Here is a 26,356-nt window from a genome sequence, read left to right as displayed (position 1 = left end):
TTTGACAAACAAGCCCACCCCCACCCCCAAAAAATACACAATGCGGCATTAAAGTTGCCCGACACAATTGTCAGGTTGGAGAAATGATCCTAGATGGAGCGCAGACAATAAATCCGCGCTTGTCAGCTGCATGTTTCTTCACGGATCCCCCTACTTGCGGTCTCATGTGCGAAAACGCAGGAGAGCCACAACACTTTCATAAAACGACTGAATATACAGTATTTTTTTGAGGGGGGGGGGGGGGGCGCTTGCCCTTTTTTTCTAAATTTATTTCTTATTTATTCGTTCATCCCCGATCGCTTTTCTGCTGCTCATATTTATTGTCGGCGTCTGTTTCCACCTCAGCGATTGCAAAACGCGGATTTTTTTTTCTCCCCTTTTGTCATAATAGGCATCCAAAGGGTTGGTCTATTGTGGAGGATTATGTGAGGCAGTGTGGTCCAAGTGACCAGCAAAAACCTCTTTCGGAGGACGTATTAGGGCTTGCGGACTGCAGAAACCCGCTTTCTAAAAAGGAGAAATTCACTTGTTTGATATAGAAAGCACATCTCTTATGCAGAATAGATGGACTCGGAGGATTCCATTCACAGTGTCAGCGCATATTTCCAGCAGTTTCTCCTGCCCCCCTCCAGCCACCCCCACCCTCTAAAACCCGACTTGTGATCTTTGTGCAGCAGAAGTATCGTGCCAGCGCGCTGTTATGCAATATTTGATCCATTTATATTGTGATTTTGTGTGTGTGTAATATATCAAAAAAAAAAAGAAAAAGTAATGTCGCGCTTAACATTTAACTGGCGACCGTTTGTCCGTTTGGTTTAGTTGAAACCCGGGCGCAGAGGATGGCAATCTCACATCAACTCTGAGCCGATATGAAAATATTACAACACGGAAGCTTTAACGTGACTAAAAAAAAAATATATATATTCCATTTAACGAAAGTGGGTCGATTATATGGGCAATTAATTACAGCTCAATCAGTAACTAAGTGTTGATTCCAGTGGGAATTTAAAAAAAAGGAAAAACCTCCAACGGATGTCTGAAGAAACCTTATGAGAATGTATACAGACATGGGGGGTGGTTTAGCTTTTTGCTGTTTTCTTTTGTACGTGTTCGAGATTTATTTATTTATTTATTTTCTTTTTCTCTCTCTCTCTCGCTTGTGGTCGTGTGATATTTTATTGTGTGTGTGTGTGTGTGTGTGTGTGTGTGTGCGTGAAGATGGAAGTCAGTGTGATGTAGCCGGGCTCAGAGCATATAGGCGGCAGAACATGCGCAGTGGCCGTTTGTGCCATATTGGAATGAGGTCGTGAATGAGAAACCGCGTCAATTTCACGAAGCACCGCGAGAGCCATACCGGAAGTGCCCCGACGGCGTCCTTTCAAAATAAAAGTGAAGGCTTAACGGTCGTCAACGGTCTTCTACGACAACCGCGCTCCCGTCGCTTTTATTTTGAAAAGCCGCACCGGGGTTCGCCTTCCTCATTCCGGGAAGCGTAACGTTCCCCCGAAGCGAGCAGGCGGAGAGGATCGGCATCTAAAAAAGCCACTTGGAAAAACTACTTAGCGGTAAGAGGCGAATTTTGCGACTCGATATTCAAATACGGCGCGCTGTCGGTTACGTTTTCCCGTCGGTGTTTCACGCGACGGTGGCGCGTTCGGCTTTTTTCCCGTCTCTCAAAAAGATGAGTCGGGTTCGGTCGAGTGTAAGCGCCCTTATTTGCTCGCCAGCTTGCTCTTATTGCTCGGAGCCGTGACGTCCGGTAACTTGACTCGGACACGGGGCGGCCGCGGGGCCATGTGTCCGCCGGGTCCCGGGCGGCACCGCGGGTTTTGTTTACCGGGGACATCAGCCGGTTAATTCCCCCCCTCCCCTCCCCTCCCCTCCAACCCCCTCCCGCGATCGCTATTTTGTCGTGTTCCCTCCTCCTCCTCCTCCTCTCCTCCTTCTCCTCCACCCGCCACCACCACTCGTCCTCAGTGTGAAAGTTGAGATCTCCCGCAAAAGCCGTTGCGTTTCACGATCGGGATCCGCCGCTCCTTTCACTTTCCAGCGATTGCGTGGAAATTTCCCAACCTTTTTTTTTTTTTTTTTTTTTGGCCTGGAATAACTCCGTATTTATCCAAGTCCAAGCCTTACATAATAAATGTGGCAACGTCCTCTGACGATTTCCGCGCAGCTCACGCCAAACGTGCAAAATAACAAACAAGTATTTTTTTTTTTACTCAACAATCATTTTTTTTTCTAATATTAAGCTGGTTAACTTGCTCGGTTGATGTTTCCTAACTTCCCTATTGTGCAACCGGCGGTTTTTTAACGGCAACTGATATTCAAGTTGAAGTCAGATTTTATTTCTAAAGCGCCAAATCACACCGCAGTTGTCCCCCTGCTCTGGACGACCGCTACTTTAAAATAATAATAAAAATCCATAAAAAAAATATATATATATTTTTTATTCAACATTCAAGGACACCACACACACCCATATATAAATATAAATAAATAAATATATATATATAAAATACATATCCTGAAGAAACAATAGGGAGAAACAAAACAATACAAGTGAGAAAGTGGTTTAAAAAATAATTTGCAGAAATCCAACATTCCCAACTGCAGGGAAACAACCGCCTTTAACCGGTGCGGAGGCCTTCTGCCTCGACCAGTTAGGGTCGGAAGAGAGACAGCGAGGTTGGTGTGACGGGTCGGGAGGGGACGGCGTAGATGATCTCATATTAATGATAACTGTAGCGCGAACAGTTACACGGTTCTCACCGACGTGCTACAATAATGGCTTTAATAGCTTTTATATAAAGGTGTTGTTATGGTCAGGACCGGTGGATTGGCAGCTGCCGTAGGAACGGCACCGGCCCTAAAAGCTTTGGCAGGTGGAAGCCATCTCGTAAAAGTGATACCCCCACCGCCAGCCCCCACTTCTCAAATTGATTTTTCTTCACTCTCTCTCTGGTCTGAAATGCAGTGAGATGTGAGCCTAATGAGGACGGGGATGAGAAAAGCGCCCTGTGGATTTTTTTTTCTTGAGTCGTCAATCTGTGAGTTTTCTGCCACCACCGAGAGGCGAATGGGATTTGCGGTGCTCCCCAGTTCTGGGGAAATTACACTTGAAATATTCACCCCCACAGTTGACTGCAGTTTTTTTTTTTTTTTTTTTTTTTTTTTGTTTTGTTTTGTTTCGGTGGAATTGCTCTCCGCAATCTGTTTACAGCGGGTTCTCTCGGACTTGACGTGCATTTGTTTCTCCAAGCTTCTCTTGTTTTTCCTCCCCTCTACCAGGGAGGCCGTGTTACTCTGTGCAGTTTGTTTATACTGAAACACATATAGTACCAGCAGATATGAGTGTTTTAACTCCCCGTCGTTAACTTTTGCTCCATGAGCAGGACTCTTTGAGTCAAAATGACGCTCCGTGGTCGTCCGAATGACGGCAGGAACCTCCCACTGCCTCAGGAACTCCATAAGAACAAATGCTTTGTGTCCATTTTTGGCTGAGCTAAAGTAGCATTGATGCCACAGGGTAGTTAAAGCGCAGGAGGGGTCTCTCAGATGAATCCTCGTCTCACTCACCGCCGTTTTGGCATCATCACAACCACTTAGCTCCGGTCGAAACCCCCCCCCCCCCCCCCCCACTCCCCCACCCCCAGATCATCTGCTTCCCTGCTCCACATTGTGTTTACCAAGTAGCGAGCCGACATTTCAGCGGATCCCTCATGTGTTTCAACTTTTGTTATTGTTTACACGCACAGTTTTTAGCATTTGGAGTGGAAGCCGCGCCTCACCTCAGCGGTGGCAGCGGTCCATCTTGTATCCGTAGGCATTAACGCCGCTCTCGTTCACATCCCGGTGTTCTTAATTGATATGTCAGCCAAGGAGCGGGTCATTTGTACATTTTAGTGAGGAAACTAGTCGGCTTCTGCTCATTCGGGTTTCGATAGGAACAATTATATAAACCCGGTCGGAGGTCTGTACTTTTAGCTCTCAGAGGTGTTTCGTCAAGGCAGCGAGCATCATTACTCACTCGGGCGAAAAATGTCAGAGACTGAGACGCGACCGGCTTTGCTCGGGTGGAGAGCAGCCAGAAAACAAGTTGGGGGTTTGTTTTTTTTAGCCTTTGGAAATTCACCTCTGAAACACTCCGATGATGCGGGTGGTTTTGAAAAAAACTGTGATAACGATTGAGACAGCAAATTGGTGCGCTGCTCAGGGAAAAAAAAAAACTTCTTTTTTTTTTATATGGACATGAACAGCACAACATAAAATCAGATGGGTTTTATGGACAATTAACTGGCTGCTAATTTATTTGTATTTACTGTTGACTGAAGGCTGCACGGTGTGTGAACACGCATCTTGTCAGGTTGTATTTCCCTCCCACAGCCCCCAGAGGTTCAGGAAAGCTTGTTTAAAAAGGCCCATCACATGCTAAGTGCTCATGAAAGTAGAATTCACTGAGCGCTGTTAAAGAGCTTGCATGCGCGTATGTTTGGGTGTGTGCACGTTTAGCCCTTTCTCTTTCAGTTCAGAGTGTGGGCTGGTGCAGAAAGACAACCGTCAGACTGTGGGTCGCTGTGGTCCATGCAGACCAGTCATTGCGTACGAAACAAGGGGAAGTAGCATTTCTTCCTGTCGTGACAGTTCATGTAGAAGCTGTTGCAAAGCTGAGCGCCGCGGAAACTTTCGTCCCATGCCATCAAATAAATAAGTCTTCAAAGTTGGTCTTGAAGGTTTTTTTTAGAGACAGCTGTTTAGAAAAGCGGCAGTGAATAAACTGTTTTAAGGTTGTTGTTTTGGTTTTTTTTTGCAAGAAGCAAACGGTTGATCATTGTGGCTTCTGCAAACCGTCTGATTCAGCTAAGACCCATGCAAAGCATTCAGAAATAGAAAGGAGGCGTGACAAATGTGATGAGGTAGCAGCTCGAGGTAGTGGTGGGTTACACACAGATTGTTTTATATTTGTTTGTTTGCGTATTACATTTTTCATTACATTATATTGTTGTGGTGTCTACATTTAGAACTGTTGCGCTATTTTCTGATTTTCTCAGATCCATGGATAACATTTGTTTTTCTAATATTTATCAAACTCCACAGAAACGTTGGTCATTGTAAAATATAATATTTTTACGAATTTTCAAAATCTTAATTTCATCTTCAAAATGACTCACTATCTTGTTTGTTTTGTTATTGTTGGTTGATCAGCCGGTTACTTTTTAATCTCTGTATTATCAGTAAGGTATTTTCAAATTTGAAATGAACATCAATTTTAGGGGGCGAAAAAATCACTAAACTGAATCACTGGAAATCACTTAGAACTAAAAAAAAAGATCAGTTAAAAAAAATCAAGAAAAATTTGAATAAAAGTGTAATCAGTTTCTCCTCAATACACTGGACACACTCAGATTATTTGTAGCTGCCACAGGGTTTTTGTACTTACTCATATTATGTAAGAAAAAATGGCATTTGTTTTAATTTTTGTTTCATATTTTTAGCGCCAAATGCTAAGTAGCTTGTGAGCAGAAAAAGTGGCTCCCACTCCCACCTGCTTTCAGAAAAGCACTAATATTTAAATCATCAATAGCTCTGCGCTCCTATTTCTGTCTCAGTGTCATTTCTTCCACCCCGATGTTAGGCGTATGACCCCCAGGAACAATAAGACACTCGTGTGTGTGTGTGTGTGTGTGTGTGTGTGTGTGTGTTAAGGGGAGGGAGGGAAGGAGGGCTGGGGAGACCGAGGGAGTCTGAGACAGGGTCGTGGGTGAAAGGTGGTGCAGATTCTGGTGGAGCATGGGGGTCATGGTGGCAGGCCGGTGGTCTGGGGGGTTGTGTCTGATGGTTTTAATAGAGACGTCAGATGTGACAAAGACAAGCTTGACAGGCCGGCTGAATGGACCCGCCGTGACAGAGCAGCTCCCCTCCACATCCCATATACCGCTGGCGTCACGCTCGCCGCTCCCCCTCATTCAAGCCATCTCTGCTGTTGCATTAGCTCATTTCATCTGCATGTCACAATGCCGTGGGTCAGTCTGATGTGACAAAGCCTGATGTGTGTGTGTATGTGTGTGTGAGACTAACATTCAAACCAAGCGACTGTTTGAGAGCCTTTAAAAGCAGGTACACGATTATATTTTTTCAAACTTCCCAGAGGAGAGCTGAAGCTGATGAGAATAGCCTACTTTAACTAGAGTGCGCGCCGTCTACTTTGGTACTGACTTACTTCCCGGGTGACTCGCAAAATATAATGCAGTTTTATTAACTCCCGCTCCTTTGTATTGCATGAGTCCAGGGCCATTTACAGACTCTTCAATAGTGTTAATTACTCAGTCAAAGATATTGCCCCGTTTTTGAAAGTACGCATCTGGAATTGCTGGGAAAACCAGGATTAATTCCAAATCATTGTCCGTTCAGCAGGTTTGGATGTTGAATTTTGCCTCACTTGACTCGATGGGCTGGGATGTCTTTCCCGCCAGTCAGTATCATGGTTGCTAAGACTGTCTGCATTCATATAATACGCAGCTTTTGTCTTAAAACAGCTGGTTCTTAGATTTTTGAGCTGTGCGGATATTGGTGTGATATAGCCTTGGTTGAAAGGATGCTGCTTCACAGTGTGATTTTTTTTTCTTTTCTACGTTTCTCCTGCTTCTGTTTTGTGTTTGAGTTTTGGTCCAGAGCCTTTCATTTACTTTCTCCGGATAATAATCCACCGCCCTGTTCCTCCTCAGAGCTCGTAATCTTGGCCTTGAGGGGGCACCAGCATGAGTCAGGAGTCACTTGAGTCTGGTGAGATTATTATTATGATTTTTTTTTTAACAGCAGCTGCATGAAATGAGTAAGATAAAAATGTTGGAAGGAATAAATGTGTTTCGTCGCTGCGCTACAGACGGAGACTCTGCTCAGGATGTATGCGACTTTAACTGGGACGACTACCTGGAGGAGACGGGAGCGACGTCCGTTCCCCATCACGCCTTCAAACACGTGAGTTTTGCCCGCCTTAAAAAGCTGAGACTTAATAGCTTTTACTAGCTTCTCATAATCAAAGTGCTCAATAAGCCCCCTAATAACCAATGCTTTGTTTCAGACTTTATTAAATCTGAAAGGACCATAGACATTTATTGGATGTCTCAGCAAGAAAAGCCCAGAGTAAATTTTCTTTTCCGTGTCAGCACAATATCCTGGCTCTCCCCACCTCCTCCCCAAAATGCAATGGGTTTTGTTCATTGCTTTTTTTTTTTTTTTTGTCTTCAACACTCAGCCCCCGCCGTCAGTAATTTCTAAAGGCTGGTAACCGTGTGACGTTGATACGACGGTTAGTCGGCCGCTGTTAAAACTTCTCAGATCAATATTTTTGTATGCGAAACACACTGACGGTGCTCTTCCTACGTTCTCGGCAGGCGACCAGCTGTCCACAAACAGCGTTTAGATATTGAATTTGCTTGAGTGAAGGTCGCGACATGAACATCAGGACGAACGCCATTTAATTTAGAGATATAAAGCGGCCAGTGCTGCCAATGTTTAGTTTTCTAATCTTCAAAAGTTAATGTCTGAGCGTTGTCTTCTTCGCCGTCTTGTGTGCAAAATGAATATGAATTCCAATTTGAACCACATGTTTGTTTCCAAACTATGTAATTGGAAAGGTCTTTTTGTCTTCTGCCTTTTTTTGTCATCGGACGTCTTTCTTTCATAAGGTCAATAATGTATGTTCAAATTGACAAAATGAGGGAGAAAAAATTCACCCGTATACGAAAAAAAAATAGATTCCTAAACAAGCCTAATGTGCTCTCTATGAACGCACAATTGTATTGTATTTTAATGAAGTGTTTTTCATACTACTGTGTGTTTCTGCTCGGAAATGATTAATTCCTGTTGATAGGAGTAGCAAGATAATAGCAACATCCTGTGCATCTGATCATCAGCTGCACGGGGCTGAAATTAGGTTGAATTGGACAACATTTAATGCAACCGCTGACTTAAATTGAAGGATGTATTATTATCAATCCCAATAATGAAAAATCCATTTTAGTTATCGGTCTGTGTTTAACACTAATAATCCCCCAAAAGAGTGTACAAAACCACAGCTGCTGCAAAGTGATCCAGTTGAACACAATCCTTTTCGATTTTTTTTTTTTAAATCACAAAGTACTTTCCACCTAATAGTGGTAAGGATCGGGAAGCTGGAAGTTAAACAACTTAGTTCTCAGCATCACCGAGACGAATGATAATTGACTTCCAGAGGGGTGAGGAACCCCCTCCCCCGACCATTGGTCGTCAATGGCGCTGCCATATGTTGCACTCTGCAGCAGGAGTTCATCCGCAGACTTATAATTACAGGCCCACCAGAGGCTCCGCTCTCTGTGCCGAATTGAGCCATCGAGTGTGACGAAGGGGGTTGATCTGGTCTTTCCGCGGCACCGCTGTGGATACTTTCTTACCGATCCTGTTTGTGGGTATGACAGCATACCTGCAGAAGGATCAGTTGGAAAGAGAATAATAGACAATTCTGAGTGACCCACCGTCTTCCTATTTCCCCCCCCAATTTATCAGTTGCATGGTTTGGAATCATGCGATTGACAGCTAGGTTGCACTCACTAATATGCTTGCACTCACACCAGTTACTGCAAGTGTGAGAGTTTTATTTAATGGAGGTAATATCATGCATCTTATGCTACCCATACATCAGAAGACTTTGAAAATATTTAGAAAAGACTTCATCTTCAAAACTATCACCTCACACCTGCTCACATCGTAAGACATGTTTTTTAGAGATTTTAGTTGCAGCCTAGTCTCAGGCTTGAATTTTACAAAGCCTGTGAATCGTACAGGGTCACTATTTACAAGGCAACAACTAGATTGTTCACACACACAGTTTTTTTTCCCCCACCATGCATGTTTTCACCGGGTATTTGCAGAGCCTCTGCTATTTTGGTCAATAGCTTTTCCTTCTCCACTCGGTCGTGTTGGAGAGTTGACATCGTACAAGCCGGGCTGTTCCGCCCACAGCTCCGCCATCCGCTACTCTCTCTGGATGTTTCATATTGATCCGGTTTTGCTTCGCCATTCCAGTTCATCCGTACCGCCAAAAAAGACCGTCTCCGCCGCCAATATTGCTCTGGTTATTGTTTTTCTGCCAGGTTTCCTTTTACCGGTTTTGTTTTTCCTCGTCTATTGGTTGTTGATTGTGTTACGTCACTGAAAACACGGATTTTGCGATAATACCAAACTGGCGGACACGAGAGGGTGTGGCCTCTCACCTCAGGGGATGAAGGGTTGGGGGGCGTGTTGAAGCCGGGTATATATCGGTGATCCCGGATGTTCAAGGTTGTAGTTGTTTCAAAATTAGAGTCAAACTCCTGCACGACAGGCTGCTTTCCATGCCCGGTTTGGGGGACGGCTTTGCCGTTGATCTTATGGAGGACATGTAGTCACTGCTAGGATCAGACGACGGCGGGTTCCTTTTTTGACATATTTTTCCATGTTTTTCTGCTTCTGGCTCCTGAAGTTTGGCCGCCAGCGACTACCGCAGCTTGGCGGCAGAGGCCGACCGCATCTTGTTAACTACCGGGCCATTCGTTACGCAGAGTGTGGCACCGGAGCCCTCGCGGGCGGCGCCAGAAGACGAGGATGCAGCCGTCGTGGCTGAGAAGACGTAGGACTGGCATCTGTTTTATCCACCAGCGATTCGGCTGCAGAGCACGGCGGTGTGTCCCCCCCCCCTGCATGGCAGAGCCCGCACTCAGTACCAGCTGTGGGCGCCGGTGGATGCACCCGGTTGTTATTTGTCCGGGTCTCGAGGTTTGGCCTGAGGTTCCTGGTTGACTCTGGCTCGCAGAAGAGCCTACTTCCACCAACGCAGGCGGACATTCGGGCCAGAGGCAGCTGTCCACTATTGAGCGCTGCCAACCGGGTTTGCCATTGACACCTTCGGTTCACCGTCATTGTCGGTTAGCTTTGATGGACGCCATTTTGAGTGGGAGTTCATTACTCGCCGCCATTATCGGTGGAGGATTTTTGGGTTTGAAGGGATGTTTATCAATGGTTATTGGTGGGTTTTCTGTCGCTGAAGATGCCCACATTTTCAACCAGGTTGATAGGACACGGCATGGAGCATTTTATCCCCACCGTAAGGCCGCCGGTTTTCCCGTGGCTGAGGCGCCTGGACTCGCCACACAAGGGACCGCGAGGGAGGAGTTTGCTACCCTGGAGCGTCTGGGGATCATGGGCCCATGTGAGGCTTTGGGCACATGATGCCCAAGGCTGACGGGTCGTGGTGACTATCGCGGGTTGAACACCTTGACCGCAAACAACCGTTACCCCGTTCCCCACATCCAGAACTTCTCAGTGCGGCTGTCAGGCAATGTGTCCCTTTTCCGGGTTCCCTGCGATGGCCGCCCTCTATGCCTCCTGCCGTCATGTCCGAGGGACGCCGCAGCCATTTCGGCAGCCTTATTAAGACTATTTTGACTTGTGCAATCCGGCACCTGTATCCCAACTGGCAAGCAAGTAATCAGGTTGATGATATCATGCTAACTGCACACTTCCATGGCTGCCGCAGGTTGACCAGGGTCTACAGACAGGACTGACCCCAGGCATGAAGCTGGAGGTGTGCCTGCGCTCAGAGGCTGACAGTCCATATTGGGTGGCCAGCATAATCACAACATGCGGCCAGCTGCTGCTGCTACGCTACGAAGGCTATCAGGATAACCGCAGCGCTGACTTCTGGTGTGACATCATGACGGCCGACCTCCATCCACTGGGCTGGAGCCGCCAGCATGGCAAGACCATGAGAGCCCCTGAGGGTAAGTCTTTGTTCGGGACACGGTATTGCGTGTCTCCATGTCACGTCTGAAGGTGGGCAATTATCTTTGCATTATTCATATATGTGATGGATTTTTAGCAACATTTCCAATTGTCCTCGGCTGTTTCAAAGAATAACGACCAAGCACCGTTTGAGTGTTTTTTTTTTTTTTTTCCCCCAGTGTCAGCTTAAGTATAAAATCTGTACCTCTCTACGGTGTTTTCCTCCACCTATGCCTGTTTATGCTGCAGCCTTTCTCTCTTGCACTACCAAGCTATCCTTCCGTTTCACCACAGAATGTGTACAATAATCTGTGTCTTCACACAGATCACGATATATCACTTTCAGGACATCCCAGTTATAACCTCATTCATTTCACAAGTATTTAACCGTAATATATTTCTTGTAAAATGTCAAGTTGAGCCGTACATTTTGTCAACGCCCAGTTTGGGAGCGGAGTTTTGCTATCTTTCAGGTGATGAATTTATCTGTTCTATTGGAAAAATTTATGCAATGTTTTTTTTCCTCTCAGAAATTTTTAGTTCAGAAAGTCAGGCTGTAAAATATGCTAAATTGGCAAGCTGCCGCAGCGCTAAGATTTATATTTAATGACATTTAATAAACACCCCTGAAATAAATCTTTTCGAATTTTTTTAAAAATCCAAATCATTTTTTTTTTTATAGAATAATCTATCTACCCTATCTCCAGCCGGGTTGTGGGATTGAGTCTAAGCCCACCTGGAGGGTTGATCAATAAAGTATGCACTTTGTGTGTCGGACCAACCGCAGGTGTACGTGAGAAACACCAAGACTGGGAGGCTTTGCTGGAAAAGGTCCTGGCTGAGGAGTGCAGCGCGCCTGCCAACCTGCTGGAATTGGTAAGGCAAGGAAATGGCGCCGCTGCCCTTCTGCAAAATTACTCACACCCAGGGTGGGGCTTTGGTGGGCTTTTTCCCGGGCCTGTGTCTGCAGAGAGCAATCTATAGCATCAAGAACGCTGTGATAAATTTGACAACCTCTCCAGCGTAACAAAAATAGAGAGAGAGAAAAAGACAATACGTTAAGAGTTAAAGGTAGTTGAAAATAGGAAAAAGCAACTGACATTTGGAAAACAAAAAGTCGACAGTTTTTCCCCCAGGTGATCTAAATCTAACCGTGCTGTTGTAACGCACGCAAGCACACACACACAAGCAAGCAACTGTCGTGCTCTGCCTTTGTTTGTTTTTATTGTCCTTGCAGGGGGAATTTACATATTCAAGCATTCGCAGTGTTTATAATGCCCATGTTTAGAAGCTAAGGAGAGGGTGGAAAAAAAAAAACAACTTGAAAAGTTGATTTGAATGCATGCGAAAATGTATTTGACTGCGTGAGATCTTATTGTGATGCTATTTTGAAATCTTGCACGCACGTCTGATGTGAAGCCTCGGTAACACAAAATACAAGCCTGGGCTTTGTTTGCGCCGCAAAGTGCGTAAGAACAGTCTGTGAAATCCTTCAGAGTCATCAACACTCGGCTTTCATCGGCTTCGGTTCTCCCACTCGGTTACACCGTGCATTCTCTCCCGGCGCAAATTCCTCACCTTGCCTAGGCGTGTGTTTCTTTATGGTTTGTAATTGTCTGCACTTTTCAGCTTTTTGTTTGCCCCCCCCCCCCCCCCCCCCCCCTTCACCCTCTCCCAGCCCCAGCGAGGCCGGGACCCGGTGGAGCTGCTGAGCGCGGGCTGCTACGTCGAGCTGCAGGACGGCGTCGACCCGGGGCTGGCCTGGGCCGCCGAGGTGGAGGAGAATGTCGGAGGAAGGCTGAAGCTGCGCCTCGTGGGTACGGAGGGCCTCCCGGACACGCCCGCAACCCTCTGGCTCTTCTACCTCCACCCACGCCTCCATCCAACCGGCTGGGCGACGGAGCATGGTTGCACCCTCAAGCCCCCTTCAGGTCAGCAGCTCCGTCTTTGTATTCATATTTATATTTAGAAACAAATGAAGGAAGGGAACTGTGATTTCTGCATGAGTTGTTTCGAAGGGAGGAACAAGGCAATCATGGACCGGACACATTGACAATTATTAATACTGTAATTATCCATTACAAGTCAGTCATTTTGTGGCGCTGAGTTATTGTATCGTTCTCTTTGTTAGATAATGAGCTCTAAGTCATCCTTTGAAAAAGAAATTTGTAAAGATCTTGTGCAAATAGAAAAATGTTTTTTCCAAATGTGACGATACCCGACAGAGTTTAAAAATGTCAGCTTCATATCTAGTGCTTGACAAGAATGTGAAATATCTATGAAAGCATCTCTCCTTGCATTTCTCTGCAGAAGAGCGCACAGTTATGTTCTCCTGCCTTAGCTCGGTGCGCTGCAGCGTAACAGCGGTCAATGGAGAGCGAGCGAGGGAGGGAGGCTACTTGTTAACTGTTTCAGTTTAATCTTGCATGTCTTTTGTCAATTCAGCTTGTTACCTTTTCCAAGGCTTAAAGGCTAGATAACAAAATAATGTGAACATGGTATTTCTAGTTAGTTAATGAATTCCTTCATTATCTTTATTATTATTATTATCATCATTATTATTCTCATTAATACTACTACTACTAATAATAATAACAGTAATGACTTGAACTAATTGGAAGTATATTGTCCTCTAATCTGCATTCAGAAGCCTTTTTTCAAGCGTTTAAAATAAAAATTGCCTACTCATTATGACAGACGGACAAGTTTTTTTCCATTGCAAAACAGGTATTGTGATACATATTAATATTCCAAAAATTGCTTTGGAACATGGTGATATTCTTTTCTTTTATGATTTGCTCAGCCCTAATTATACTTATCTTGAAGAAACACAAAAGATGTTATCCACAACTCTGACAAGGCTTTTACATACACTTCATCCTTACCTTTACCATAAATGTAACTCCCCGTTTTAGTGAAAGTAATATATTCCATTAAATATCACAAAAAGACAGGAGACATTTTCTTATGAGCTTAATAGTGACACAAATAATTGTTTTTCATTAATTTAACGGTAGTCACGCAGCTCTACCTGGCGTCTTATTAAAACCTTGAAATTGATTTCCTCTGCAGGATCAGATAGATCCGTGCTTTCACATGGATCTGAAAGTAAATGAAGTTTAATGCCGCACGCGCTGTAAAAGGAATTGGAGGCGATTCCTTTTTTCGTCACAACTGAGCTCGAACTCAAGGTCACCGTGCAAATTTTATGTTACCAGTGAAAAATATCATCTTTGTCATTTCTGTACAAATTCTGAATGCGAGAATCAGTTTCTCTGCTATTTAAAGATAAGAATCAGATTTCAGCCATAATAATTCTAGTGATTATTTTGAGTTGCCGCAGTGACCCCTGAAGGGAGCGCTCTAGAACCTGCAAGCTTTTTCTGGGGTTCCAGGCTCCTATAGGGCAACATAGTTGTTTATAGTGGTTAAAAGTGTGGAAGCTCTTTTTCAAGACTGCTATTTTCTTATAAGTTGTAAAAATATGGTGATTTAGGCAATGCATTGAAATTCACACTTTGCACACTCCCTTCAGACCAGCCGAATAGCAACAGAGAAAATAACTGACAATAACACCAGACAACAGTGTGGCTTACAGAAATGTCGTAAAAAAAAAGTAAAAAAAAACAACTTGGAGCTTGGAAACAACGAGCAGACATTCCCACTCTGTTTTGCCCGAAGTCGGTCATGTTGTTTGCGCCTCATCAAAGATAAATTAAAATTTTTTAAGATAATACAATTTGGGTCCTCAGCAGCTGTCATGGGTGCTTGTGTTTCAGAGTTGCTGGGCCTGCGAACGGAGGAAGAGTGGGGGGAGGTGAAACAGAGGATCAGCGAGCTGCCTCAGGATGAAGCTCTGTCCGCAGAGTTCGGCAAGGTACCGCCAACCGCTCTCCTACGTCTCTTCCCAACCCCCCCCGAAATTCTCTCTTTGCTAAACCCCCGAACAAAGAGCTGTGACATCCTCCACTTACCCGAAACGTATTTCATTAAACGCAAAATGTGTCTCAGGATCAGCCCGCCATTGCCGCACATTGTTTTAAGGAAGGGATGAAACTGGAAGCTGTTGACCCTGCCGCTCCGATTTCCATCAGACCTGCCACTGTCACCAAGGTAACAAGACTTTCCTATCAAATCTGCTTCACCTGCCCGACAATGGCGTTTCCCCAGGTTTACAGTCTGCAGTTTATTTATGCTCTTTCTTCCTTGTCAACATGTTTTACTGCCCTTATTGAAGGAATTACCGCCTTCAGAGCTTGAACATACAAAGCAGTTGAAAGTTCTTTTTTTTCTTTACTCAGTCAGTGACACAGCTTAGCAGGTCTCCTTGAATTTACTTTCATCTTGACACAGTGTTCAATGTGCCGAGGAAAAAAACAAAATATACTCAAGATCGGGGGTGGGTGGGTGGGTGGGTGGGCGGGGGGGAGAAATGACTTTTTGGCTGTGTTTTGATTGCGCGCGACCATCCCAAATTGAATTTCTCTCCACTGCAGGTCTTCAATGAGCAGTATTTTCTGGTGACAATGGATGACCTTTGTGGTATGGAGGAGTCAGAAGGCTCCGGGCGCTCTTTCCTGTGCCACAGAGACAGTCCGGGGATATTTCCCGCTCAGTGGGGTCTGAAGAATGGACTCCCTCTCAGCCCTCCGCCAGGTTTGCTGTGATGCATTGTTTCTCTATCTTAGCCCGTTTGGTGAGGAATGGCTTACCTTTTATTTTACTCTTAATCGACATCCCACTTTATTTAGAAACCGTTTTCTTATACAGTATACCCTTGTTTTTCGCGGGGGGTTACATTCCAAAAAGAACCCGTGATAGGCAAAATCCGTGAAGTAGAAACCTTTTTTTTTTTTTTTTTTTAAATTATTATAAAATTAAATACTCTATTATACATTGCTGCTGTCGTCCTTATGTTTTTTTTCTTCCTTCTTTATGGAACGAACGGAAGATTCATTAATTCCATAATGCCGACCTACAGCTGCAAAGCTTTTACCTTCCTTTAGCATGTCCAGAAGTTTAACTTAATCTGCGATAGATAGCATCTACCGCAGGTGCTTTTGTCGGTCCAGAGTGTTTTTCAACATTATGGGTTTAAGAGAATTTGCACGGAAGTAATGTAAAATTTGGCAAGCTGTTTTACGTACATGTACATATTAAACTGCAACGTTATTGACGCACAGGTAGAGAAGAAGCGGAGTGACTCTTTAGCCAATCAGAATGCAGAACACAATGCACGATGCAAATCCGTGAAGTAGCGAAACCGTGAAAAGTAAACGGCGTTATAGCGAGGGATCACTGTACTTCAATAGGTTCCAGGGTTTGGACACACAACAGTGGTGTGTTCTAATAAAGTATCTATTATACTATCCTAAAATGTGTTATTGTTGTTGTTAGATTGTAAGGTTGTGATAAGCACATAAAGGTTATAATGCCTGAAACTGTGTGTGATCGCCAAATAAAAGCGACAAGGTTTCTGTAATAGTTTACGGCACCATAACCGACTTGTTTATGAAGCCTTGCTAATACTGACAGCCAGTTAAAATAATACGCATTAACATTACAGCTATTGACACTTTATGTTGCAACCAGATTGAATGCAAGAATTAATCTTATTGTGATTCACGAAGCCTTAAAAATAGATTCACCGGCAGCGAACGCAGCCAACGCCGTCGTCCATCACAGACAGTATTAAAGCAACGCTTCACATTTCAGACGTTACCTCCAGGGAAATTAATTTGACATTTTCCCCTTTCATATTCCATCATGTTACAGGATACCAGGGGCCAGACTTTGACTGGGCAGACTACCTGAAGCAGTGCGAGGCCGAGGCAGCTCCTCAGCATTGCTTCCCCAATGTAAGTCAGTGACCGCTTGACCTGTTTTTTATTTTATTTTCCATTCAAGCACCGGGATTGCACCGTGTCCGGCAACACAAGAGCAAAACTCATCGCAGCCTTGTAACACGAGTTCACTGAAAGTCATCTGCACTTTCTGCAAATCCGTGTTCCTGCATCTTTTTTTTTTTTTTTGAAAGACAATTCAATTTAACATTTCACAGCTTACCTGTATCATTTTGTGCTGTTTTTATGAAGTGCCATGACACATTTTACTCCACAATGGGCTCGCGTAAATAGTCACTAGCCCGTCACATCTCACAGTGCTGCTCCATTACCTTGTGTGATTGCCAAACTAAAATATTTTTTTAGAGAGATGTCTGATGAATATAAGAACCATCATAGAAATTTTTTTTTTTTTTTTTTAACAAAAAAGGGATGTGAATTTGAGCAAGGAGTTCCTTTGTTAGAATTGCAGCAGTCTATAAATAGTGCTCTATAGAGTTTCCAAATGACCTGCAAATGATCCAGAAAAATCTGAATTCATGGAAAATACTTTACCATGAATTAATTTGGAGATAAGAAAGGACTTTAAATACCCTGAGATAGACGGATTATTTTCTTTGTGACTGACTCTTCTGCCCGCTCCTGTCCCGCTGACAAAATATTGAGCTATTTCATTACCGCCAACCCAACACAGCAGTCTTGCACAATAAATTGGGTCTAAAGTTTGTTTTTTGATTTGTTTCTCTCTCTCTCTCTGTTGATCTTCCAGGAGCTGTGTGAGCACAGCTTCAAAGAATCCATGAAACTAGAAGCGGTCAACCCGCTGTCACCTGAAAACATTCATGTGGCAACAGTCACAAGGGTCAAAGGCCAATACATTTGGCTCAGCCTGGAAGGTGAGATTGCATATTGAAAGAATGTGTTTCCTTCAGATGATGAAAGCAGCCGCAAAAACGCTGCAGCAATGACATTCGGGGGCCTCGACATATTTGGATTTGACTGCGGCTTTCTAAAGCCGACAAGATGTTTCTGTCAGAAATGTCAGATGGATTGATTATAGCAGCAGTCCATATAAAAAAAAAAAAAAAATCATTTTTGGAGTTAGAGTACAAGCTGTGTATTGGAAGCACTTTTTAATAGCTTTTTTGTGTATCCAGGATTAAAACAGCCTATGCCTGAGCTGATAGTTCACGTCGACTCCCTTGACATCTTCCCCGTCAGCTGGTGTGAGACAAATGGCTATCCACTAGTCTACCCCATCAAGCCCTCAGGTACACAACATTAGTCATCGCATTGAACTGTCAAAATTTTAATGAGTCTTTTATTAATGTATAAACAACAAACGCTGTATTCTTTTTTTTTTTTTTTCTTTTCCAAATAGCCCACGGCAATGCGACGGTGTGACTGAACTCACACCTGTCTTTTTCTCTTTCAGTTGAAAAAGAGAGGAAGATTGCTGTCGTGCAGCCGGAGAAACAGTGAGTAGAAGACGACTTGGTGATTTGTTTTATCGGTCGATAAATCCAAGTCTTCTCGTCTCATCGCTGTTGGGAGTTATGGCAGCTGGCAACCACGGAGTTACATTACTGTCGCTACAATTTCAGGATCTATATCTCGGTATAAATTGTGTGTTGCAAGCGGGGCACCCCACACACACACACACACACACACACACACACACTTTGGAAGGGGAACCTTCAATGCCACATCAGGGAATCAGAAGATGATGCATGATACTGTGAATGCTTGTGCGTGGGTTCGTCATGGGAACATAAGGATGCGCCTGTGCAGCAAAAGAAGAAGCGACTGTGTTTCTCACACACCTACACACGCACACACACACACACCGTTGCTGTACAGTTAGGTGTAGATTTTGAATTTAAAGATCCCAGGGTGTTCCAACGCTGTGTGATGACACTCTGAGGCTTATATTTGTCTGGTAAAGGATTGGGCGATGCAAAGTGAAGCTACGGTTTCATACCGGGAAGGTTCTTATTAAAGGTGATAAAAAGCCCGACCTGATAGGGGGGGTGGAAAAAGAAGCTGCGATATCGCAATTCCATTTAAATGAGCTCCGCACTAGTGGGTGTTTAAATATCCTGACTCAGTTTGTCCCGGGTTTCGTAGCCGAACACCCCCGAAGTCTTCGTCCCCTGATTCTGTGAAGCAGCAGATGGCGAACCAGTCTGAGACAGGTGAGCGAAATGTCTCGGGTCTCGTAGACGCAGCGGCAAAGTCGGCGCTCGCTGCATTCATTTGCATCTCATTTTGTGTCCACGCACAGGCCAGAGCAACGGGAAGTACTGCTGTCCCAAGATCTACTTTAACCATCGGTGTTTTTCCGGACCGTATTTGAACAAGGGACGTATCGCTGAACTGCCTCAGTTCATCGGCCCTGGAAACTGTGTCCTTGTGCTCAAAGAGGTAGGATGTGCAGAATTTCCCCTGTGAAAATAATCACGTGATCCTATCAAGTTTACTGGGTCCAGACAGAAAACATATACAGAATCATATTAGACCACATAGTCTATTTGACGTGTCTTCTGAATAGCCGTTTTTTTTTGTTCTTTCCCCCCCCCCCCCCCCAAATTATAGACCCACTGCGTAAGAAACATTGAATTTACAACTTGGTAGTTCGACATCTTTTCTCAAATGTTTTATCCACAGTCTAAGCTGGTATGTCAAACCTCTGGGGCTTCTCTGACACCAAACCATTGTCCTTGGAATGGCCTCCAAAATTGACCCTGTGCTTTTTTGTAATCTCTATTGTGTCCTGCAGTCACATAGAGGAAGCCGCTATTTCAGTGACCCCCCCCCCCCCTCCTCCCCCCTTCTAGGTTTGAATAAATAAGCAGATTGTGGCTGATTTTCTATCATCCTTTTTTTTCCTTTCAACCATTTTCCATGACAAAAACCCTCCTGACAGATTCTGCTCCACTTGTGCTGAAAAGCGGCTTTTCTGCTCCTTTCACATTGGATGTCTTTTTTTTTTTTTTTTTTTTTTTTTTCGCTCGAGAGCGTGTGGAAATATACGTAAGCTTAGAGACTAAATGTTGCAGTTCAACATACAGCTCAAGAAGATGATAATCTATTAAATGTCACATGATTTGGGACATTTTTGACTTAACCAAAGAGCATTTGATCAATATATGTGTCATGCCACATACTGCATATAGTGTTACAGATAAGATTTAAGTGTTACGTGTCTTTGCGCGTCTTGCATGCAGGTTTTGACTCTGCTGATAAACTCCGCGTACAAGCCGAGCCGCGTGCTGAGGGAGCTGCAGCTGGACCAGGAGAGCCGATGGCAAGGCCATGGAGAGACACTCAAAGCCAAGTGAGAGGAAACTATTCAGTCCTCGCCTCAACATTTGCTCACTCTTTAGAAAGCAAAAAGGAAGTACAAGTGTATGCAGCTGGACTATTTTAGAACACATGCTGGGTTAAAAACATACTTGAATTATAAGTGGAAGTAGATATCTGTGCGCCGGAACCCGGCACAAAAGCCAGATACTTTGTTAAGGCGGTAGTTTAGCCAACAGCGGATGGTTAGTTTTGGAAACGAGAAGGAACAACCAAAAGGAGAGGCTTTTTTTTTTGGTGACAATATTGGGGAAGTATTTTCAAAATGCCTCTTTGTATTCATCAGGTACAAGGGAAAGAGCTACAGAGCAACAGTGGAAATAGTCCGCACTGCAGACCGTGTGGCAGACTTCTGCAGGAAGACCTGCATCAAATTAGAATGCTGCCCGAACCTTTTTGGACCTCGCATGGTTCTGGAGCGGTGCTCGGAGAACTGCTCTGTCCTCACTAAGACTAAATACAGTAAGTGGATTACACAGTGTGAGGTGACTTAAGTGATGATCCTTGACTGCTCTAGTGGTCTGGGTGGGTACACAAGAAAAAGTAAACATTGCCAGAAGGGGACACTAACTCTGGGGAAAAAAGTAATGATTGAAAGAGTGTTTCATGACAGCCGTGTGGGAAAATGGAAACCCTCTTTGGTTTAAAAATGTTCAAGAAAAATGCAAGAAAAGGTGCAATAAAGCAAATGAAAGTTGGTTAAAATGTACCACCGCCCCTAGAAGAAATATTTTCTTGAAAGTTTGGTAAGCCATATTTTCAAGAAAACTGTACTTTGCGAGGTCCGAAATATGATTGATTTATTTTCATCTGTGTGAAGCAGCGCTTGCATAGCCTTAGTATTTTTTGAAAATACGTGATCGCGAACCATCTAGAATTTTGCCCAAAAATGATTTCATCATATTTCTTCTAGACATTTTTTTCCAACTTTTAAGTCAAGACGCACCTTTTAGACTGGGTTGATTCTACTCAACTGAAGGTGGTAAAAATAAATATTTATCAGTCGTCCTTCTGTACTGGGTTGAATGTGTACCTAATGCTAAATACCTGTTCAGTTCAATTTATCTCACATGAATAGAAATGATAAGTGGAATCATTTAGGCGCCCTCAGTGAATATTGTACGATGCAGAGAAATGTACTTGAATTGTGAGAAACTCTTGCATTCAGTAAATAAGGAGCTTCAGAATGCAGACAGTTTCATTTCAGTTTCTTTTTATCTGATGCGGAAATTATTTCAACTGAGCAAATCTCCAAGGTGTTGATTTGTTTACTCACCGCCGTGCTTCACTGTAGGGGTTGAGGAACTGATGTAATTTGATTGCAAGAGTCCGACGGTTATGCTTTTATTCTTCTGTTATGTTTCCTCTCCCACGAGGCTAATGCTAAGCTTCTTTTATACGCTGCCCATTTGGAATATTTATAAGTGCACGTACCTAAGATCATATTTTACATTGTTTTATCATGGAAAAATCTACAGATGCGTGAGCATTTGCACGTTTCTTATTTTCTTAGCAGCGTATTATTATGGAAAGAAGAAGAGCAAACGTGTTGGCCGTCCTCCCGGCGGCCACACAAATCTGGAAGGCGGGGTGAAGAGAAGAGGCAGGAGGAGGAAGAGGAGGAAGCAGCTCTTTGTCCACAAGAAAAGACGATCCTCGGCCTCAGTTGATAACACGCCCGCCGGGTCGCCACAGGTAGCACACACAAAAAATTCAGCGCACGTCAAGAGATGTAAACATGCCAAATGTTGTCCGTTTCGATTAAAACACCGAGGCAAAGATTTCTCCCAAGTTTTACCTTTTGGAGAAAAAAAAGACTTGCATAAAGTCACCACAAGGACTTACTACTTTGCTTTTTACTTTGTTAAAATTCTTTTCTTGCCAAAAGGCCTTTATCAACCATTATCCTAAAACAATTTTCAAGGTGCCACTGCCAATCTCTTAAAGATGAACGTTTTCTGAAGGAGGACATGGGTCAGGAACATTATTGACTAAGGTGCATGATTTCCAAGATATTTCATTGGACAAAGATAGCTCACACAAGTTTCAAAAAGCTTGGTAAATGGCTTCCTCTTATAGCCCTTTTGCACTTTGCAATTTCAAAGCGCTTTACACTAGATTGCTTTCACACACTTTCGCACCTATAGCAGCAGAGCTGCCATGCAAGACCTTAACCAGGCCATCGGGGCTAACTTGGGTTTGGTATCTTGCGCAAGTACACTGCGGCTTGCAGACAAGCGTGAATTCAACCACCAATGTTAATATTATAGGGATGCTAACTGAGCAGCAGCATGTGGGCCGTAATGATTGATTTATTAAAATTTGCTCTCACTCACGTCGCCATGGATTCCTGTTGTCTGACGCTGTCCTTTCTTCTGCCCCTCTTCTCTTATTTTTCTTTTTTGGGTGACCTCTGTGGACTTACTTTTAAGATTTCTTGCATTGATCTTGTTGATTGTCTTGCCACAACAAAAGTGGAGAGTAACCATAGTAACTGAGCTGCATTGTAATAGAACCTTGATTAAAAGGCTGAGCTGAGACAATTAGGCAAGGGATGTTTTAATGAACCCCTCTGATGAAATATTTGCCTCAAAGAACAAACTTGAGTTTTTAACCTAAGGAAGTTTTTGTTAATCCGACTGTATTAAAACCTGATTTATCACCCTGCCTTTATTTGGCATGTTTTTTTTTCTTTTTTCCTCCTTTACTGTGGTGAGCAGGGTAGCGGGGAGGAAGAGGATCTAGATGAAGATGATTCCCTTAGTGAAGACACGGGCTCTGAGCTACAGGACGATCTCCAAGATGATTCAGAGCCGTCGGTGGGGAAGTCGCAGCCCACCACCCCTTCTCCCTCCCCACCAGCAACGCCCAGGCCCACGCGCCGGCGCCGGAAACCCCGCTCTCCTTCATTCTCTGACGATGAAAACCGACCACCGTCACCAAAGGTATGGAGCGCAACATGGAAGTGTGAACCACATACAATGTGATCCGATGCCATGTTAGCTTAGTATGAGTGGAGTAACATCTAAAAACCACCATGATTATCTATTGTTGATAAATTGAAGTATAATGCTCAATAATTTAATATACGATGACATTTAATGTTCAAAAAATATATGCATTCATGTGGGGAAAAAAATCAAAATGCTAACTAGAAGTATTATGGTAACTTTGGAAAAATAGGACATGTCAGTGTGTGTGTGTGTGTGTGTGTGTGTGTGTGTGTGTGAGACTTTTCTGTAAGCATTGTTGGAAATTCATAAAAAAAAAAAAAAAAAAAAAAAAAGTCTGTCAGTAATGTTTAGTCTCAGTGTGAAATTCCATGACCAGAAATGTGAGGACGATGACACCAAAGATGATCTTGAGATGATCAGATTCAGTGGGACCAATTTCTAGAACTTTTTTCAGCAAAAACTGGACATATGACAAGGCTGACAAAACCATCCCTAAAGCTCTGCTGCTGATAAATCTTCCAAACCGTAAAATCCTCCAAAATTCACAGAAAATCTTTTCTCTGTATAATTTTCTACAGATGCAGATTATATAGTCTGGCTACTAGAACATCCCAATCATGCTTTTTTTTTTCATCAAATACACTTATGCAGTGACCCTTTTAAATGACGGTTTGACCTCATTGCATTCTGTTACGATTTTTCTATTTTTCATTGTGCCTATTAATGTGTAATAAACTCGCTGTAAAGTCTTCTACTCTGAAAAGCCTTAAGAAGCGTCTTCTTATGTTTTATGAAACCACATGTTTGCAGACCTCAAAGTCTGAGCCTCCCCAAAAGTTGTGTTTGGACACCAGCCCCCTGGAATGGAGCGTAACCGACGTGGTTCGTTTCATCAGGACTACTGATTGCGCACCTCTTGCAAGGATTTTCTTGGACCAAGTAAGAAATACACACATGTTAAGTTACCCTCCAGGTATTAGACCTCACCTCAGTCTGCTTCAGTAAAAAAATGCTAAAGTTATTGGCAAAGGTCACAGAGCTTATGTTCTTTTTTTATCACCCTTCAAACCAAAAATATTTTTTTGCATCTTGTTTGCATTTACAGGAGATTGACGGGCAGGCACTTCTCCTGCTGAACCTCCCAACTGTCCAGGAGTGCATGGACCTGAAGTTGGGACCGGCCATCAAACTGTGCCACCACATTGAAAGAGTCAAGCTGGCATTTTATCAACAGTTTGCCACGTAGCTGATGGAGAGCAGGAATGGGACATTTGTAATGATGCTTCAAAACAAACAAACAAAAAAAACACTGTATTTTCCCATTTTGACTTTTCTAACACTGGACATCCTTTAGAACAGTGGTCCCCAACCCCCGGGTTGCGGACCGGTACCGGTCCGTGGATCAATTGGTACCGGGCCGCCTAAAAATTAATCAATTTAATCCGTTGCATTTATTATCTGAGTCTTAACAATATTTATTTTGAAAAATCTTTTATTTTGAAAAATGACCGGAGTCTCTCGGTTACATCTCGGTCACTTGAGCGGCAAAAATGTAACCCGCAAGCTAGCAAAATGAGTAAAAAACAGACATCAGATGGAAAGTTTCTTTTCGAAAAGGAAAAGGTCTAGTGAAGAGACAGAAGAAGAGCCTACAACTTCCAAGAAAAAGAAAGATTTAACAGACAATACCACTTGAAACGCGGATTTATCGTAACAGTTGATTCCCACAGACCAAGCGGCTCTGCATAATATGGGGCAAAGAGGCAACGAAGCCTTCATTATACTCATGTTATGTTGTTGGCGCAATTTTACGAGGAAGCTGCTAATAAAGTTGCATACGAGTACACAGTGGATTCACGTTTATTATTATAGTCACAATATAAACAATCTACGTGTACCCCCCCCCCCCGGTTTGCGGTAAAATTGTCAACCGTTGACCGGTCCGCGGTGATAAAAGGGTTGGGGACCACTGCTTTAGAACCCTTCAGAAGACTAAGCTGTGTTTGGTTATGCGTGGGTACGGAAAATGAACTAATCAGAATAACTGCACAGGGTATAAAAGTACTTCAGGTTATCTTTTGGTAAAGTACCAATGAGAAAGACCCCTGGAGCCTTCATAATAAGTTGAAAAAGCCTTTAGATCAAGTGCATTTTAGCATTGGGGTGCAGTCACCTGTTTTTTCAGTTTTCCGTATGTTCCTGACTGCTTTGTAATAAAGGCTTTTTAATTTATTTGTGTCTTCAGAGTGTCATAAAATTCTCCCCGAAATATTTTGTTTAACCAGTTATGGATTATTTCCTGTTGGCTGCTCAAGGCAGAACTGAAGTTGTCATGCCATCTAACCTGATGATTTCACACATTCTCAAGTTCAATTTCACTGTTAAATTGTTCATTATTTCTGCTCCATACATATGTATAATGGCAGCATTTGAAAACAACCATTGTTTTTCTATGAAATCCATTTTACTGTTTGAAAACGCCACATTTTTAAACGCTCGGTTGTACTCTGTTCTAGTGTTAAAGTAAAACTACTGTACAATTTGCATATGCTTAATACATTTTGTAAGTTTTCACTAGTTATTTAAAAACTGACATTGCAGATTTCAAAGACCTGTCACGAGTTTAAAAAAAAAAATATCAGATTTCACACCAGACATGTATTTTAACACCTTTTGTAAAAGGTATCGGTCGGTATGTAATTGCTTATCGATGAAAATCGGATCTTTGTTTCAATAAGAGACCAAATTCCTATCTCGTCTAAGCTCCATGTAAAATTTTGCTGTATATTTAGAAATGCAGATCCAAGCGAAACCATGAACTAGATGGTGATACGAAGAACAGTGCATGATTGTATATAGTGTACATTGTCAAATATCTTCTAGTGCAACAGGGTGGTCAGACAAAAGATTTAGCTAAATATGCTGCATAAGAAATGTGTAAATGCTCTAAATATACAGTATATTTGCACAAAATAGTCAAAACGTCATTGTGGTTAAAGAATAGTTGCATCCTTTGCAGCATATTTGAGACACAACATTGAAACAGTTTGTTATGCAATGAATTCACTGTCAGAGTAATTTGGGGATTTTAAACCAATGATACCATTTCTTTGTGGTTCGCAAAACCACTTTTAATCGTGTTATTTGGTGTGATGTGCTTGATTTTCTGTGACACAGAAGCCTCTGTACGTTTCTTTGTTTACTCATTTGTCTGGAGTTACAGTTGTACTCACGAGCTATGTAACAGATTTTTATTTCTTGTAATAATATGAATTATTTAATGACACCGCAATAAAAAAAAGGAACGAGGAGCGCGGCTGATTTTTTTTTTTTTATAACTACATTTCCCAGCAGGCACCTCACGGCCGGCGAGATCACGTGACCCGGCGCCTGTCAACA

General features: G+C 43.2%; 1 protein-coding gene across 1 annotated transcript; it reads left to right on the top strand.

The window, feature by feature from the left end:
• The first annotated feature begins 1,473 nt into the window (after positions 1-1,473).
• On the top strand, positions 1,474-26,268 carry sfmbt1 (Scm like with four mbt domains 1). The gene is made up of 21 exons (XM_086168811.1): positions 1,474-1,565; positions 6,726-6,783; positions 6,884-6,978; positions 10,553-10,796; positions 11,585-11,673; positions 12,476-12,728; positions 14,577-14,674; positions 14,809-14,910; positions 15,294-15,453; positions 16,573-16,655; positions 17,410-17,536; positions 17,798-17,911; positions 18,076-18,118; positions 18,768-18,835; positions 18,925-19,064; positions 19,868-19,977; positions 20,290-20,465; positions 21,517-21,698; positions 22,724-22,948; positions 23,768-23,896; positions 24,063-26,268. The coding sequence occupies exons 2-21, from the start codon at positions 6,759-6,761 to the stop codon at positions 24,201-24,203; spliced, it is 2,604 nt and encodes an 867-aa protein (XP_086024937.1). The 5' UTR covers positions 1,474-1,565; positions 6,726-6,758; the 3' UTR covers positions 24,204-26,268.
• Positions 26,269-26,356: the final 88 nt, after the last annotated feature.

Source organism: Fistularia commersonii, chromosome 21 (genome assembly GCF_037954325.1).
Source record: "Fistularia commersonii isolate RoL2024-O1a breed Wild chromosome 21, RoL_Fcom_v1.0, whole genome shotgun sequence".
NCBI lineage: Eukaryota > Metazoa > Chordata > Actinopteri > Syngnathiformes > Fistulariidae > Fistularia > Fistularia commersonii.
Note: the sequence above shows the minus strand (reverse complement) of the source record. Positions and strands in the feature narration are given on the sequence as shown.